Raw genomic sequence first — 17377 nt, 5'->3', positions numbered from 1 at the left:
TGACCAACATAAAGCATGTCTCTAAACTTGACTCTCTGGTTCAAGTGGTTTTATGAAGATATCACCTGCCTGTTAATGGAAGGAGTTGCTGCTGGTGGTTTTCTGCTGGCTCATGAAACAACTCCTGTTTCTAGGCCAAAAACATGTTACATATCTTCGTCTAGATATCCTATCATCTGTTGAATCTGCCTAATCATCATCAGTAAAACCAACAAGCTGTAAATGATTATTTCAAACATTTCAAATACATAACTCTATTGTACCTTGTATATTTCTCAAAATTTGTTTTTCTGCTTTCTGAGGATCCATCTTTGTTTCACTCATGAACTTAGAAATACCTCATCAAAATTGAGATTGCACCTCGTGTCTGTGACATAAACCATGCTGCCCCCAATATCCAGGCAAGTGAATTTTTGTGCTTGTTTGAGTCACTTGTGGTTGATAACCTTGGACCTGCCTTCATTGGAGTAGATGCCTATTGATGTGTTTTTTATGACACCTCAAACACAGAATAAAATACTAAGTATTCTATCCTCTCTTGAACAAAGAAACCTCATATGCTAAACTTCGTGATCAAATAAGGCAACCCCAAGGTTTACAATGCAAACAATCGACTTTTATGATGGATAGACTCAGTGTATTGAAGTGATATTGCTGGTAACACAAAGGGACTTATGTTTTGCTGGAACTTGGAATACTTAACGAACTTGGGAAATAAAAGACAAAAGGGACTAGAGTTTAGAGAATCTAATCTAAAATCCTAACAATGCAAGGAATGATTGCTGACTTAGTGAAACCAAACCAAGCTTTGCTTCACCATGAGGAAACAACTACACAAAGATGGTGCAATCTCCTAAGGGTACGCAAATGATTTTCAAATAACTTATGCACATCAACACCTTGAACAATGAGCATAGAGCAATTGAAGTGAAGCTTTCAATATGAGTTCAAACTAACCATTCATTGCAATTTGCAATCAACAAATTCCAAATGGTATGAACATATAGGCTTCACCATTAATCAACAATAAATCTTCGTTCAACTAATCAACTCTATGTAAACACATCTAAAACTTGAGAAGTAGAAACCATGCAACATGTGGAAAAAACACACAAAAATTGACCATATCTTCAATGAAACCAACATAGCCTTGGCAACAATCTTTGATCTCCTCTTACTACTACTTCTACTCTACTAGTCTATCAACTATTCAGCTATTAACTTCTATTAACCTTTACAAATGAGAAGGCAAAGCCTTATATAGAGGTCGTGATTACAAATGAAGGGCCAGGGTTGATTTGAAATCAACGACCGAGATAATTCAAGGCAAACCCTAATTGGGGTAGTGTTGACGTGTTTTTTGTACACAACCAAACACAGAATAAAATACCTAAGTATCTTATCCTCTCTTGAACAAAGTTCCCGACTACTGAAGATCTCGCGAAAAGGATCAGTCGGAGTAACTCCAAGGTTCTTGTATGTAGGATCTCTATGTGTGGATAAGCTCTCTGTGGTATGATGTGATTTGCTGGAATCACAAGGGGACTTACACTTGATGACTGAACTTCTGATTTGCTTTGAATATTGCTGGAACATAGGATTTTACTGCCTTAGATTTGAAAAAAAAGGAAAAAAGATGAGGGTGAGGAAAGAATCTAATCCTAATACTAAGGAATGTAGGAGCAATGATTGAGCTTTGATGAAATTCTAACTAAGTCTTGTTTTGACATCCTAGGACCATCTCCACAAGGTTAGTGCGATCTTCGAAGGAAAGCTTTATGATGTTCAAATCATCACTGCAGGCATAGACACTATCAAGCTGATGCATATCAATGAAGAAGCGACAATTGAAGTTAAGCTTAAGTTGAATGATTCCAGTTGACTACACAAGGCAAGTCTGCAATCAACAAATTGCTAGTAGTATGGATATGCGAATTTCACCATCAATCAAGCACATTTCTTCCACTCATCTAATAACATGAAGTCAAGTATGAGAAGTATAGAGACCATGCAAATTGTCGAATTGACCCATAAATTTCACCATTTCTTCAATGAAGTTTTACAAGTCTCTTACAACAACATCTTGGCAACAATCTTTGCCTTCTCTCTCTACTCTACTCTAATTGCTATTCTATCAACTGCTAATCACCTTCTAACTACTCTCTATTCACTAACTCTATTCTATTGCCTTTACAAATGAAATGCCAGGGCTTATATAGTGCCCTCAATACAATTCGATGGCTTAGATCAATTTGAGATCAATGGCCAAGATTCAATAATGAAAACCCTAATTAGGGTTTGTTACAACCATTACATAACATTTAATGCTTGACCAATGATAAAATTGTATTAATTGGACACATGTCTTCTCTGGAAAATTCGACCAATGGATAGCTGGGGTAGGTACATTGAAGTTTGTGCCACCTCCCATGAGTTAGGTACATTGAATCTGGACATGCTGAGGTGGACCAATCTAATTGGAGAAGTGATGACTGGGATGCCAACTCATCTGACACTTGGTTGATGTCAATTTGATGTTGCTAGGAAGCTAGCTTTAATTAACTCTTCTGGAACTATCTGCTTCTTCAACGAACCCTTTGCTCTGACTTCTTGTGTCCATGATTTGCAGGATGATGATGTACCTCGCCTTGGAATACTGGACTGGAAGAGGTCGCCCTTGTTGATGTTTGATCGAAGAAAGCCATCCTTGTCGATGCCACTTTCAATTATTCTCTTTGCGACAGGTGATGGCTTGCCAATGTAAGGGACCTCTCGAAACTTCTTCACACTGAAGTTTCCCAAGTTGGTATCTCCAATATTGCTCCACTTGGACACGATCCTGGTCTCCAATTCTTCATTCCTCTGATCTTCCTTCATGAGAGCTGGACGACTAGTAGATGCTCCTGCCTTTGGAGTCGCCATCTTGACACCTACAAAACATTTCATAATTAGTAAAATATCTTGAAGAGTAGCAAGGAAGATAAAAGATATTAATTAGGAAACTTCATGATAAATCTTGAGTTATCATTTCCTAATTAACTATATCAAACTTAGAATTTTCAAAACAAAGCGCAAAATTCAAATCTTCAACAATGGTGTTAAGGTGATTACGCCATACCTCCACTTGAGTACTAATTGTAAGAAATGATGCAAAAATAGGTAAATTCGCTAGGCAAAATGGAGATCAAAGTTCTCCCTTGAGCAAAATGCGCCTCCTTTAGCCTTCACAAGAATCAACTCCACCTCCTTCTAGCCTCCAACACTTGAGATAAATTCGCTCCAAATAGACCAGATTTCACACCTTCTTCTTGCTCTCCAAATTCGTACTTGAAGTAATGAGTGAATGATTGATTAAACTTGATCAAAACACCCCTATTATATAGGGCGCTCACCACTTTGCTTCCCCATAGGCCGACTTGGCAAAATAGGTCTAAAAAATAAATAAAATTGCAAAAAGGAGAGGCTGACTTGATAAAATAAATAAAAATAAGCCCTCAAGCGCTCCATTTTTAATTTTGATTTCACAAAAATTAATTTTAAATGCCTTTATAATAAAAATTCGATTTTTTGAGGCTCAAAATTAATTTATTAAATGCCAATTTAATTAAATATTTCCAAATATTTCGAATTTAGCAATTTGGCATCTAATGCAATTTGGAGGATATCAATGCTCAAATATGGTGAAAATAAAAAATGCTACCAACTTCGCCCTGGACCCTTGGCAAGGGTCAGGAGCGAACTTTCAATTTAGGCCTTGCATTCCTCATTTTTCTTGTCCAAAACTTCATCTAGGCATTAAAATGGCATTTTTTAATTGGAGTCTTGAGTTTAATTTCACTTGATCTCTAGGAGGGAAGTGCATTAGGACCTTTTTCGCCCTGGACCCTTGGAGAGGGACAGGAGCGCCTTTTCACTTTTTCTCTTAATCCTTCACCTTTTATTTGTCAATTCTCGTTGTGGGGTAAGTAATGATCTCTTTCACTTGTTCCATACATGCTCAACTTGCTTCCGCAAGGCAAAATAGGTGTTCTAAAGATTTTCGCCTTGGGCCTCTAGTGAAGGACAAGAGCGACTTTAGCAATTTAGGCTAGGATTATCAAATTTTGAAGTCAAATCTTTGTTCACCATGCTTTAGAAGACCTTTTCCATCTTTGCACAACCTTGCCTTAGCATAATCTTGGAGGGAAGCTATTGGTTTTTTGCACAAATTCTTAATTACCTCAACTTCAAATTACCCTCAAGGCGTAGAACATCATTCTCCACTCCCTTTTGAGTGTTGGAAACAAAAAGTTATCTTGAAATGCAAGGAAAGTGGGCACACTTAGAAATTTCGCCCTGGACCCTTGGTGAGGGACAGGAGCGAATTTGCAAATTGTCATCCAAATTCGTAATCCTAGTATCTCAATTCCACCTCAAGGCATTTTAAACATCATTTCAAACTTGCGCCTTGGCTTAGATTTGTCCAAACTTGGAGAGAAGGGCTGGATATTAGGTTTTTCGCCCTGGTCCCTCAGAGAGGGTCAGGAGCGATTTTGCAATTTCAAGCTTATCCATCTTTCGTTAGCCCTCCAAATTATCTTCAATGGGCAAAACACACCTTCTTCCATTCATTTCAATCACAAAACTTGTTTTGTCCTTGTCAGAAAATTGCATTTTTAGAATCTAGCTCCGGACCTTCAATGAGGGTCAGGAGCGCCCTTTGTCATTTGGGTTGATTTCCTCCTTGTTGACCACTCAAATTATATTCAACGGATAAAACATGCTTTCCTTGATCTCTTCCAATCATAAAATCACTTTGATCCTACAAGGATAGCGCAAATTTGAAAATCAAGCTCCGGACCTTCAGTGAGGGACAGGAGCGCCTTTTGCCATCATGATCAAATCGTTCCACTTTTCATCTCGAAATTTCTTGGCTAAGGAAGATGTTATCTTGTTTCATGCTATGAATAGGTTTTTATATCCAACAAGGGATAAAATAGTGTGTCCACAAGAAATTCGCCCTGGACCCTCAGAGAGGGTCAGGAGCGAATTTGCCTTCTCTAGGCAAAACTCCTTCATCCTTTGGTCTTCAAACAGGTTTGGGGCTTCATCATGCTCATTCCACAGCTCTTCTTGCCTTTAATACCTCATCTTGACCACAACAATGCTAAAAATGACCTTCATGGAGAATTTCGCCCTTGGCCTTCAGTAAGGGTCAGGGGCAAAATTATCCTTGTTGCCCAAAATTCAACAATTTTCAAACTTTCAAACTTTCAAATGCATCCAGTAATGTCCAATCTTCTCTCCGGGAAACCCTACACAAAACAAGTTAGCCAAAATTAGCGAGAAATAAACTTGAACCACATTTTCGCCCTGGACCTTCAGCAAGGGTCAGGAGCGATTTTTACAATCTAGGCTAAATTGTTCAATCCTTTAGTTTCAAACCACTTCACAGGGCGAGGTAAGATCATTTTCAAAGCTAGGAACAAGATTTCAAGCTCAAACAAGGTGGCAAATGAAGTCTACGATGAATTTCGCTCTGGACCCTCAGCAAGGGTCAGGAGCGAAATTTCTAATCTTGGCCAAAATTCTTCATTTACTCATTTTTCATCCAAACATGTACTTTGTCCTCAAAGATGCCTTGCAAGTCAAAATTTGGTAGAATAAGGCCAGGAATGAGTCCTAGGTTGATTTTCGCCTTGGACCCTCTGGAAGGGTCAGGGGTGAGATTCGCCTTGGACCTCCTGAGAGGGTCAGGAGCGAAATTCGCTCTGGATCCTCAGCAAGGGTCAGGAGCGAAATTTGACTTTTTTGAACTCTCCGACAGGATAATTTTATGGAATATAACATTTAAGTATAAGAAATACTTTAAGTTATATTCCATATATACTTTCAGGATGTTTGAGAGTGGTTTCAGACCTCCAGGAGTTATATTGCAAAATCTAGTTTTTTGAGGTTTTTCAGTTTCCAGACTTAGTCAAATTTCAGGATTAGGACTTTCAGACTTAGACAATTTTTAGGATCAGGACATCACTCAAGCCGGACTTGCTATCCTATTGATCTCCTTGGTGACACTCAAAGTGCAAAGGCTAACAGACAAAACCCTAAAAGACCCAAAAACAAACCCTAGAAAGCAAAAAGCAGGGGTCCCCATTTGCAATGGGGCGATGTGTGAAAACGTCACAACAGGTAGTTACAACTACCACCTACATTTGTTTAATGTCCTCCAATGAGAGAATTACATTACTTTAGATACATATCCCTTTTGAATGTGGACCAATTATAAAATAAGATTTGTTACATCGAATTTTGTGCCTCCCACATGTATAGTTGTCGATGAATCAGGTTCGACAAACTTGGATGTGTCAATGTGGCATCATTGGATTGGCTGATGATGAATAGGCACCACCTCAGCATACACTCCTTGTAGATCATCGCAAAGAAGTCATTGCATCCTTATCAATATCTCTTGATAATCAACATTATCAAACCTTTTGACTAATTGTGATGGTTCATTTTCCCAAATTGCATCATCTTTGATCAAGCTTCTAACTTTGATTAACTCTTTTGAAACTATCTTCTTTCCTTGATCACATTTCACTTTTATGTTTTGGAATCCTTTTTCTTTTGATGTCCCCCTCCTCGCATTTCCATTCTCTACTTTGGAATCTTGAAACATTTCTTTGCCTTGGAATGCAGACCTTCACTTCATGTATTGGAATCCTTTGTGTTCATTATCCTTGACTTTGGTTTTCTCATCCTTGTCATGTGTTGAACTTGTCTTTCCTTTGATCTTGGATTTGCAAAAAAAATCCAAGGTTGTTGTAGAGCAATCCTCTTGAATGTCTTGATGTCTTTGTAGGGCCTTTCATTGTGTAGTGGGATGGTCTTTTTGTTCCATTGCTCAACAATAATAATGTGCACACTGTTTGAAGTTCCAATTATGATTGTCTTTATCATCTCAATCATTGAGTCAATGCCATCACATGCCTCTCCTAAACAATGCTTATACATGTCACTATAACAAATCGGACACAAAATGGGCTCAATGCAACTAAGATATTCCACATGACTCCAACAAGTGTCATCTAAGATTTCCCACTTAATATTTTTTGCCTTATTAATGTTGGATTGCTTCCATATGGGCTACATTTGGCTGATGACCATGCTAGAAAGTGTCTTGAACCTTCACAAGTCGTCTCAAGATGATTGTGTTGGAGGTGGAAAGAGTCTCATACAACTATTCAAAATAGTCAACAATCTCTTTGGAAGTGAATGGGCTCTTGCACATGTGTAGGAATAACAATTTAATCGCTTTCGAATCTTCAATGTTCAATCTTCAACTCCTGTTGCACAATTGTAGGTAAAAATGAAAGTACAACAAGAGTGAATGGTTATTTTTGTTTGCATTCACAATGAGGTAAAATGAGTTTGTTTTTGTGTTTTGAATGGTTTAGATGTCACTTTTAGAATTGAGCACCTGTTTTTGCCTTTCCTAGTCAAAATCAAATTCTAAAAAAAAAAAAAAATATTGAAAAGGTGATTTTCTCAGCTAGTTTACTTTGAGTACTGTTGGATTTTTTATGTTTGTTATTGTTCAAGACAAACTTGCAATCTTTTGTGTGTGCTCTAGTAGATTCCTTTGGTGAATTGGCTTTATGGACCAGGTACAAAACAGGACTTGAATTTGGGCAATGCAGGAGATGACAATAACATTGACTAAAATATAATTGAAGGCAAATCAAACGCTGAAAAACATTTTGACAAACAAAAAAGTGGGGTCAACCCAATGTGGGGAAACCCACGTCTTGTCAATAAGGAAAGAACCCATGGAACTATCAAGATGACCAAAATGGTCTATAAGTAGCCCAAATATCCAAGCAAACAGGCTCATTGCCAAAGCAAATAGAACTAAGGATAGAAAAAATTTGAAATGGGCAAATTGGATTGAAGAGGAATCTCACTTGTCAACAACCATCAAGGTGGCAATGCAAGAATTGATGCTGTTCCTTCAAGAAAGCCTTGGGCTAAGAGATCCAATTTGGATGACCTTAGGGGGCACAAAGAGTATTGTTTCAGAACTCTATCTAATGCTCTCTTAACAATTAAGGCCAATGACCCTCCACTATCTACAATATTGCTGGAGGTGGGAAAGAAACTAGTGACAAAAACTTGAATATGGACCCTCAACTCACAGTGATATATGGTAGAAGTGTGATGCCTCATGATCAATGACCTCAAAGATTATTTCTAGTTTCTTGTTTTGATGCTATTCATTATTTCTCTAGAGATCTTGAACGAACATGAAGTATATGGCACAATCTGGGCACATAAACTACTTTTAATGGGGGTCTGGTTTTGTTGTACTTTTTTTAGTTTGTAATCAATCGAGTACATTTTGTATTGAACTTACACTAGTTTCTTATGGAAAAATATCTTATTAGTGTATCTTTCTCCCCTAAGTCCTACCTCCCTACTTTCAACTGGTAATTGCCAAAAAGGTATGCATAATATTATAGTGTCAATGATGTTCCTTTTTGTCTACCTTAAGCTAGTTTCTATCTTAGCTTCTTTGGCTAATAAAACACTCAAACTATTTTTTCCATTTAAGTTTGTATAATCTTTCATTTTCTTTTCTCCATTGGAAGACAATTTAAAAAATTACAATGAATTCTTTGGTGTGCAAGTCAATGAAATAAAAGGAGTTTGTTAAAGTTCCTTAGTGTTGAATTGCCAGTTAAACCTTTAGCTTAAACTAATGAGTTGCATCCTCAAATATAACGTTGTCTAGCTAATTTTCTCAACCAAACTCATGTAACTCTGTATACAGATATTGGACAAGTCTGTTGAGATCTCTTTTCCTCCCCTTGTGAAGGTTGATTTTGAAGCCATTCCTTTTGTTGTTACTGTTGGCATTAATTACTATGAATCTGTCTTTCACCTTTTGAAGAAGTAACATTGTTTTTGCTTGAAAGTATTCACCTTTCATTAAAATATAGAATAAAGCACTTGATTGAGCACAACCAGTGTGGATTTAGCATCCAGACGTGGAGTGTAACACATGTAAGAAAATGGGAACTTCTATGCCCGGGGATATGAAACCATATAGCTTTTCCAACCACCTGCCTGGGCCCTACTCTATAATGGGCAACCGGCGGAGCCTATGGGTATAGCTTCCCTTTCCTTTATGTTCCTTCGGGTGAGCCATCCTTCAGGCTAGTACCTGCTGTTTAATATGGGTCAAGCAGGATCAGCAGATGGCGGAAAAGACAGAATTTCATATTTTGCTGTCATATACAAAATATTCATTTATTTGTCATGAATGTTTCCATCTTTGAAACAATATTATCTGCCAAATCTGCTTCAAAAATGAATAATCTTCCCAGATTGAAGTTTTATGGCTTTCCACATGCTTGCATTGACATAGGAAAGAAATGCCCAATAGTTGAATATAAATCTCATTATTCATACCGTACTTCCACATCATCTACATTTCTACAGGCATCGCCCTTTTCCAAAAATACTGTATTCTGATATAAAAGAAGTCTGAAAATTATCTTGCAATACAACAAATTGTGAAGATACAAGTTACAGTTTTTTTTCTCTTGATACATCTTATGATCCTTATTAACAAACTCAGTTTTGCAAAACAATACAGTATCTGACCAACAAGGTCTAGTTTGTCATTCAGCACACTATTTTCTATTGCATATATGCATGCCTTTCTTTTCTTCCATAGCTTAAGGAGAGGTTCATGAAATGCAGTTCAATTTAGCAATCAAAGACAAATCCCAAAGGCTTTAACTTGACTGGTATAGTTTAAAGATTAAACTTTAAGGTATCATTATTTTTGAATTCTTCCAGTGAAGTAGTTTCTTTTTTTTCAAATACTCTTTTCATTAGAACTCTCGTGCATTTTCTTGCATATGTAATGTTACATTGATATTGATGCTTGCCTCTGTGCTCAGTCCTGCACATATCATGCGACTGCTCGAAATAGTTCGCAGTAATCAGACATCTTTGCAAGTCATAGTAGACTTGCTTGGTCTTGGAAAATCTTTGCAGAAGGTACCAGTAGTGGTGAAAAGTTCACCTGGATTTGCTGTGAACCGTGTATTTTTTCCCTATGGAATGGGTGCACATTTTCTTGCTGATCTCGGTGTAGATCCTTACAGAATTGATTCAGTAATTAAATCCTTTGGAATGCCCATGGGTCCATTCAGGCAAGTTGAAAAAATATCATTCTGTCATTCTGAACAAATGGACTCTTTATTGATGTGCTGATTGAGATTAAAAAAACTAATCAGTTTTCAATGATCTTTTTCAGGATGGCAGATCTTGGTGGTCTTCAGACTGGCACACTAGTTAACAAAATATGGTTACAAACTTACCCTGATCGTGTCTATTTTCCACCACTAATGACTTTACTCTATAATGACAATCGTCTAGGTATGTTTCAGTGCTGAAATGTAGTATGAATGTGTTTTAAATCAATATGTTTTTCTGATTACAAAAAAGTAAGTGTTGAATTGGAATTGATGTCTGCCTATTGCAAGTTGATTGCTCTAAATTGGCAGCTTGAGGTCTAGGAAACTTTAAAAAGATGATTGCTAATTATAAGGCAGGAGCAACACAGCGTTTGATCTTAAGTCTACTAAAAAATCCTATCGTGGCAACTTGGCCAGAAGATTAGAAGATGAGTAAAACTTAAGGAAATTGAAAAACTTACAGAAGCTCACTGATCACTTAAAAACTTGCATACAATATTTTCTGGTCAGAAGATGGATAAGTTTTAAGGAAATGGAAAAACTTAGAGAAGCTTATTGACTACCTAAAAACTTGCATAGAACATTGAAATTTTTATAGATCAAGTGTAGTGAAAGTTGATTTGGAACTTTGAAAAATTCTTAAATATGTGATTACAGAAATCTGGGATAGGAGATATGAAATGGATCTCATTTGCAAGGTAAATGGGTTTTGCTTTAAGGGTTTTTAGAATGTACAATTCCTAAATGGATATAGGATTTATTAACTTTGATTTTTTCTTTTGGCATTCTAATTTGAGTTTTATTATGTTGTTGGTTGGAGCTGTCCCTTGATAACCTCAACTCAATCTCTTTTTGGGAACGTTTTGATTTTATACAGATTTTAAATTCTTGTTCTTAAGGTGTATATCCTGTCTTGTACGATAGATCATAATTTTTTCACTTCCGGGTGTAGGATAACATTCAGAGGGAGATGGAAGCTTAGTTGGCTGAATATTTGGGCCAAGTTTCATGGGGTATGGATGGTAGAGAGTAGACAGTGAGAAGAGAGATTTAAAGGGTGATAATCTGGTCATTATGTCAGCAAGGCTGGAAACTTTAAGGGCTGCGCATCATCCTATTTGAAAGATGAGTAAGGCAGATTTAACAATGGAAGGAAACTTGCCATTGTTGTCAGCATCAGTGCTGTTACAACCATTCTCTTGGTTAGGAGCAACAAAACATATTAGAATGGCAGTATATGTAAACTTCTTCATCTAGCAAGATTGTCATTTACCCATCATTGTCAGTCAGCTGAATATTCAATATTCATTTCAGAAGAAGTCATTGGGGCAGCAATACTAAAGCCAAATCTTTTCCTCTTTCTTGAATAAGTTATTATGGGCTTAGTGCTAGAGGTCAAGCATTTACAATTGCAAAAAGCTATTACAGTGTTTATAGATTTCACCAGCAGCCCGTTGCTTTTCCTATGAGCTCAAACTAGGGCATTGATTTGGAATACTGACTGGACGCATCAAATCTATATTTTATCTTTTAACTTTCCAATTTTTAACATAAAAACTGAACAACATTCTTTCCTAGCACATTTAGGAGAAGTAGAATGTTCTTGGGATGTGGGGATGAGTTTCTGGGGATAATTTTTTTCATCGGGACATGGCATATATAGGAACTTGACCATTTTTTTTGAGGGGGGGTGATGTAGTTTTTATAAATTAAATTTTTATATATCATTACTAAGTTTGTGATTGAATATGTATTAATCACTTGTTGACTTGTGGGTAGTTGCTTGGAATTAGTTGTTAGTGGTTATTAATGGTTGTAATCTGTTTGGCAAATATTGGGCACTTTAAATATGCTTGTTTTAGTTGAGGAAGATAGTTTGATTTTATATGATTCTCCCTGATCTACAATTTCAATGTACAAGTACAACATAGAATAAAGCAATCAGTGTTCATTATATACGATTGCTTGGTATGTCCTTTTCTGCTCTATTTATAATACAATTATTAGAGCTATAGTTTGACAATGAAGACTTGCTAGTGACTATTTGAGCTTAATTAGTTCTGATACAATTGACTTGACGAAATATAATAATTTGGTAGCTAATACACCAGGCCAAGTTTATTACCTCACATTGTTTCAATGCTTATGGTTACAAATATTGAGAATACTTGGAACCTATTATGAAACGATATATTTGGTACAATTGGTAATGATGATTATGGTAGGTTTGTGTCTATATTCCCATTCCAAAGTCCCCATAAAAACATAATGTGTTACCAGACTAAAGGGTTTGCAGGGATATTTGAGCTTTATTAGTTCTGATTCAATTGACTTGATAAAATATGTTAATGTGGTAGTTAATATACCAGGCCAAGTTTAATACCTATCACATTCTTTCAATGCCTATGATTTCAAATATTGGGAATACATGGAACCTATTATGAAACCATATATTTGGTACAATTAATAATGGTGATTATGGTAGGTTTGTGTCTATATTTCCATTCCAAAGTCTGCATAAAAGCATTTTGTAATACTAGACTAAAGAGTTTACAAGGATATTTTACTCATATCTAGTTTCTTGGTGTGGATTTATTAAGTGAGAAGGAAGATTTAGGCTATTAAATAAAGCTTTTGGTGAAGGTGCACAAAGGCAAAGATAGCCCTTATTTTAAGTATAATTTTTTGATGGTACTGCTTTGGAACTAAGGTTTCGACTTAACTTTGAGTCTCTGTTTACTAAAGTACGACAAAATTACAAATGCCATGTAATAAGAGATCCCTTTACAGGAGAAAGTGCGGGGAAAGGATACTATAATTACCAGGGCACAAGAAAGGAGAAGCCTGCACCAGAATTAAATAAGTATCTTGAACAATCCCGCAAACTTGCTGGGCTTTCACTCACTGATAAGGTATGCTTGTTTCCTTTTCTCTGTTTTTAGATGATATTTAGAAATAATAATTTTTTTGTCTATTTACCAAGATTATATTTTTACTCATTTAAAATTGAAGTCTGATTATATTTTCATAGCAGGTCACAAACATCACAGACCAAGAAATTGTGGAGATGATATTTTTTCCAGTGATTAATGAGGCATGCCGTGTTCTTGAAGAAAAAGTTGTAATCAGCAGTTCAGATCTTGACATTGCTTCTGTCCTAGGAATGGCCTTTCCAGCCTACAGGTATTTTATACACAATGATTTTATGATACAGTTGCTTAATGTTTCCTTTAAGAATAATTAACTTATTATGGATTGATACTGACCTTATTTAATGTTTGGTTTGTCATCAATCAAATGTTCGAGGACATAATGCCCTTAAAATTGATATTGTCCGGTCAATTATATAAGGTTGTATATTTATTTTGCTGTGCTCTCCCTATTAATCCATCATTTGTGAAGCATAAATCTCCTAAGATGAAAATGTTCCCTGAGGATTGGGGCACTAGTCAAGTTGCAAACTTTCTTTTTGGACCATGTTCATTCAAGGAAATATGTGCCCTATAAGTTTGTCAAAACTTCTTTGGCAACAGATATGGTTACGTGTTTCTGCAATCGATTGATGAGCAATCTGAGTTAGCTGTGTTTTTGGTTGCTTTCCTATCATTGGTGAAATCTTTTACAGTCTGGATGATGTGATAAAATGAACTAAAATATGTATTGATGTCCTCCAATAACCTGTAAAATGGTTAATGGGGGCAATAGTGTAGTTGCTTAAAGAGACATGGCAGTGCTCAAAGCAACTCCAAAAGAAAATCAACTAACGGAAGAATCTAAACTAATAAGCTACTGAAGAGCTATTAAAAATATGTACGCTATCTATAATAGTATGTAACAAGATGAGAACCCCGCAGGAGGAGAAAATGAAAATTAATAAGGAAGGAAAATTGGAAGGAATTGGAAGGAAATTTCTAATATATTGTTGACTGTTTGTGACAAACTGATATAATATGGAATGGTTAATTATCAGGCCTCTTGCACTGCAGTTTGCCTAGGATAATATAGGCACTTGTACTTGCATTATTGAAAATCCTCTTGTATAGCTTTCTGTGTAAGTCTGTTATAGCTACTTGAACAAGAAAATTCAAATGATAAGACCTCTTCAACTTATTGCAGTTTGGACAAAGTTGAGTTTAACTTTGGTTCCCAAGATTGCAAGTATAGCTACTGATGTTAGCTTCACAATTATTCTTCATAATCAGATTCTCGATATTCTGATGCTGACATCACCTTCAGAATTTTGGATGCTCATGCTACCAATAAAGGACATTCATATCAATTTTTACCTGACGATTGCAATAAATGATGAACTTGCCACTTTCTTTATCCACCCCTTTCCATCTTGCTGTCATTCTTGTATGGCAGGTAGCAGGAATTATTATTAAGGAGATATGCAGATTTAGATTTATCAGGAGTTTGTGTCATATTCATTAACCCTAATCTTTTAACATTCAAGAATTGAAGTTTTGGTGTGCCTGTACAACTGGGCTTTTGAAAGAAAGAAATTTTGGGATAGACAATCTCATATACAATTGTTCCTCTCACTGACAAATGCAAAATGCCTTCTCCAGCTGTCTGATGGCCAAATATTGGAATTTATGGTATAACAACCAAGTGTTAGAAAGTCCCAAAAATAAATGAGCTTTAATTAATTTGGTATAAAACAGACGCTTCTTATGAGACCTGTATTTGTGTCTTACACAGACTATTCTCCTCTGCTCTATTCACAATACTCTTAGTTTCCTTAGCCTTATGTCTAGCTTATTTATATGCGTCATGGATTATATAATTGCAATGCTAAAAGAAATAGGTCATAACAGAATTAAGATGAGCCAAACCTATTCATTCCTAAAAACACTGAATAAATTCAAGCTGAAATCGATCATAGTCCTGTTTGTTTTTATGTCCAATGTGAAATTCAATGAGAACTATTCAGCTTTCTCATCCTCAGATGTTAAAGCCAAAATTGTTCTTAATCTGGCAGTCCCTTTTATAGTCTAAATTGGTCAAGATTTAACAGTCAATTGGCTGTGAAGCTAGATTGATGTAGACATTGTTTTGATTCAATAGAGATCAAGTTAGGATTTATGATTAGTAAATCTGTAGCAATTTGTTGATTCGATGCTATTAATGACTGTAAAAGGAAACGACCTTGACTTGTGATTTGCAGAGGGGGCATTGTCTTTTGGGCAGATCATATTGGGGCAAAATATGTCTTTTCCAAATTGCTGCAATGGGCAAGCATATATGGCAACTTCTACAAACCATCCAATGCATTACAAATGTGTTCCACGCGGAATATTAAGTTGGTAAGGAAGCTATTAACATTCATGTCAGTTACAAAGTTGCAGACATACTTTTTCTCTGCCCTTTATTCATTTAGCATACAATAAATTATTTGACTGAATCCTTTAACTTTTTTGTAGGCACAAATTCCGCTGGCTGGCGCATCTAGATTGTAATCCTGGTTTTTTGAAAAGCTAATGTTATTCAGAGTTTCTCTGGACCGTAAAAGGAGGACTAAACAAATTTCTTGTTCATTTATTATATTATAATTATTTTATTTAAGTTTTCTTGCATGTGAAAGAAAAAAATGAGTACATTGCGGAATCGGATTCAGAACTGTAACTTTTAACATTTTTCATTCTTACAGGAAGCTCATTGTAAGTTTAGCATGTATCCGGAATTAGATAATAATATTGGAGGGTTTGTGTTTAGCATGTATCTAGAATTAGACAATAATATTGGAGGGTTTGTTGTATATTTTTTTAATGAAGATTAAATTTACCTTACATGCAACTTAAGTAGTTTCAGTGAATTGTGGTTGTCACCTAGTTTTAAAACAATTTTTATGAAGCTAAAAGTCTCATACTGCTTATATTGCTTTCAATATGTAAATAATAGCCTAGAAAAAGAAACTAAAGAGGTGAATAATCCAAATATATGAAAGAGCTTCAACAAGAATTTATTTCCTAGTGGAAGGCATAATGAGTTCAACGTAAGCACTTGGACTATGATCAGCATTCTAATGTATATTTTTTTAACAAATACTCCAAAAAAATTCTTACCTAACTAATGCAGGCCATAAATACAAAGCCCTTCTAGAAATCCATTTTGAGAAGAAGACAGGTTACATTCCTATCTTAATTTGGCTGAAATCATTTGGCCACCAAGTGTATGTAATTAAGGTAGTAGTCCTATGCTCAAGTATATGGTAATACAGTGTATTACAATGCAATTCCTTGAACAATTGTTATATTAGAGGAGACCATATACATTGCTTCTTGATAAAGAAATGCACATGGAGCCAAGCTTAAGTCCTGTAATCCACGTGAAACTCAAAGCGACCATTAGCTAAAAGACATGTATAGGGAAAACCGTCAAACACCATTAATAGGTAATAGCAATGTTGCTCTAAGAAGAAGCATATACTAAACTAAGAGAAAGCAACACCCTAAACTTGGCGTCTATTGAGATAAAAATAGGGATGACAATATTTGAATGACCAATCATAGTACCACGACAACCAAATTGGTAAATAAGAACTCATCACAAACACAAACAGTGGGATTCAGAGGCTTCACAATTGCTCATTTGACGACACGCGTCATTATTTACTAATTTGAAGATAGACCATTTGAAACAAACAATTGTATAGAGCTTGCGACACGAAATGAATGCACTTACTGTTTGATTTAATTGGATCCTTTATCTATTCAATCTTCAAAAGACTGGTTTCCTAGCTATCGTAACATTTAATTGTTATTATGATTAATTTATATAAATAACTGACTTGTTATTGTACAATTTAAAATTTAATGAGAATTGCAAGCCCCTTTGTTAGCACTTACCTTAGCACCCAAGCTAGCCTCCTTTCAAACATCCTTGCCAGTGTGACAAACCTTAGAATAATTACCCTTGAATGGCCAAATTCTTACTGTTTAAACATGCATAGTGAAAAATACACTTAGAGCCAACCATCACAATGAAACAACCCTTTCTTGTACAGGTGCTTGAGCATGACAATCTTATTTAGCACACACCACATCTAAGGCAACCAAGAAATGACAATAATGTATGGGCACCTATATCCTTTTCACTGCCAAGTCCAAGGCATTAAATGCATCACT

At 35.9% G+C, this 17377-nt stretch overlaps 1 protein-coding gene across 1 annotated transcript in view; it reads left to right on the top strand.

Annotated features, from left to right (window-relative positions):
* The window catches only part of LOC131028197 (peroxisomal fatty acid beta-oxidation multifunctional protein AIM1), a 50170-nt gene extending 34206 nt beyond the window's left edge, over positions 1 to 15964 (top strand). Inside the window, exons 13-18 of the mRNA XM_057958440.2 lie at positions 9948 to 10202; positions 10307 to 10428; positions 13038 to 13159; positions 13282 to 13430; positions 15418 to 15556; positions 15674 to 15964. Of these exons, the coding sequence (XP_057814423.2) occupies positions 9948 to 10202; positions 10307 to 10428; positions 13038 to 13159; positions 13282 to 13430; positions 15418 to 15556; positions 15674 to 15709 (823 nt within the window). The 3' untranslated portion in view covers positions 15710 to 15964. The remainder of the gene's footprint in view (positions 1 to 9947; positions 10203 to 10306; positions 10429 to 13037; positions 13160 to 13281; positions 13431 to 15417; positions 15557 to 15673) is intronic.
* Positions 15965 to 17377: the final 1413 nt, after the last annotated feature.

The sequence above is a fragment of the Cryptomeria japonica genome, chromosome 1, assembly GCF_030272615.1.
Source record: "Cryptomeria japonica chromosome 1, Sugi_1.0, whole genome shotgun sequence".
NCBI lineage: Eukaryota > Viridiplantae > Streptophyta > Pinopsida > Cupressales > Cupressaceae > Cryptomeria > Cryptomeria japonica.
The sequence above is the reverse complement of the archived record's forward strand: the minus strand, read 5'-3'. Positions and strand labels throughout refer to the sequence as shown.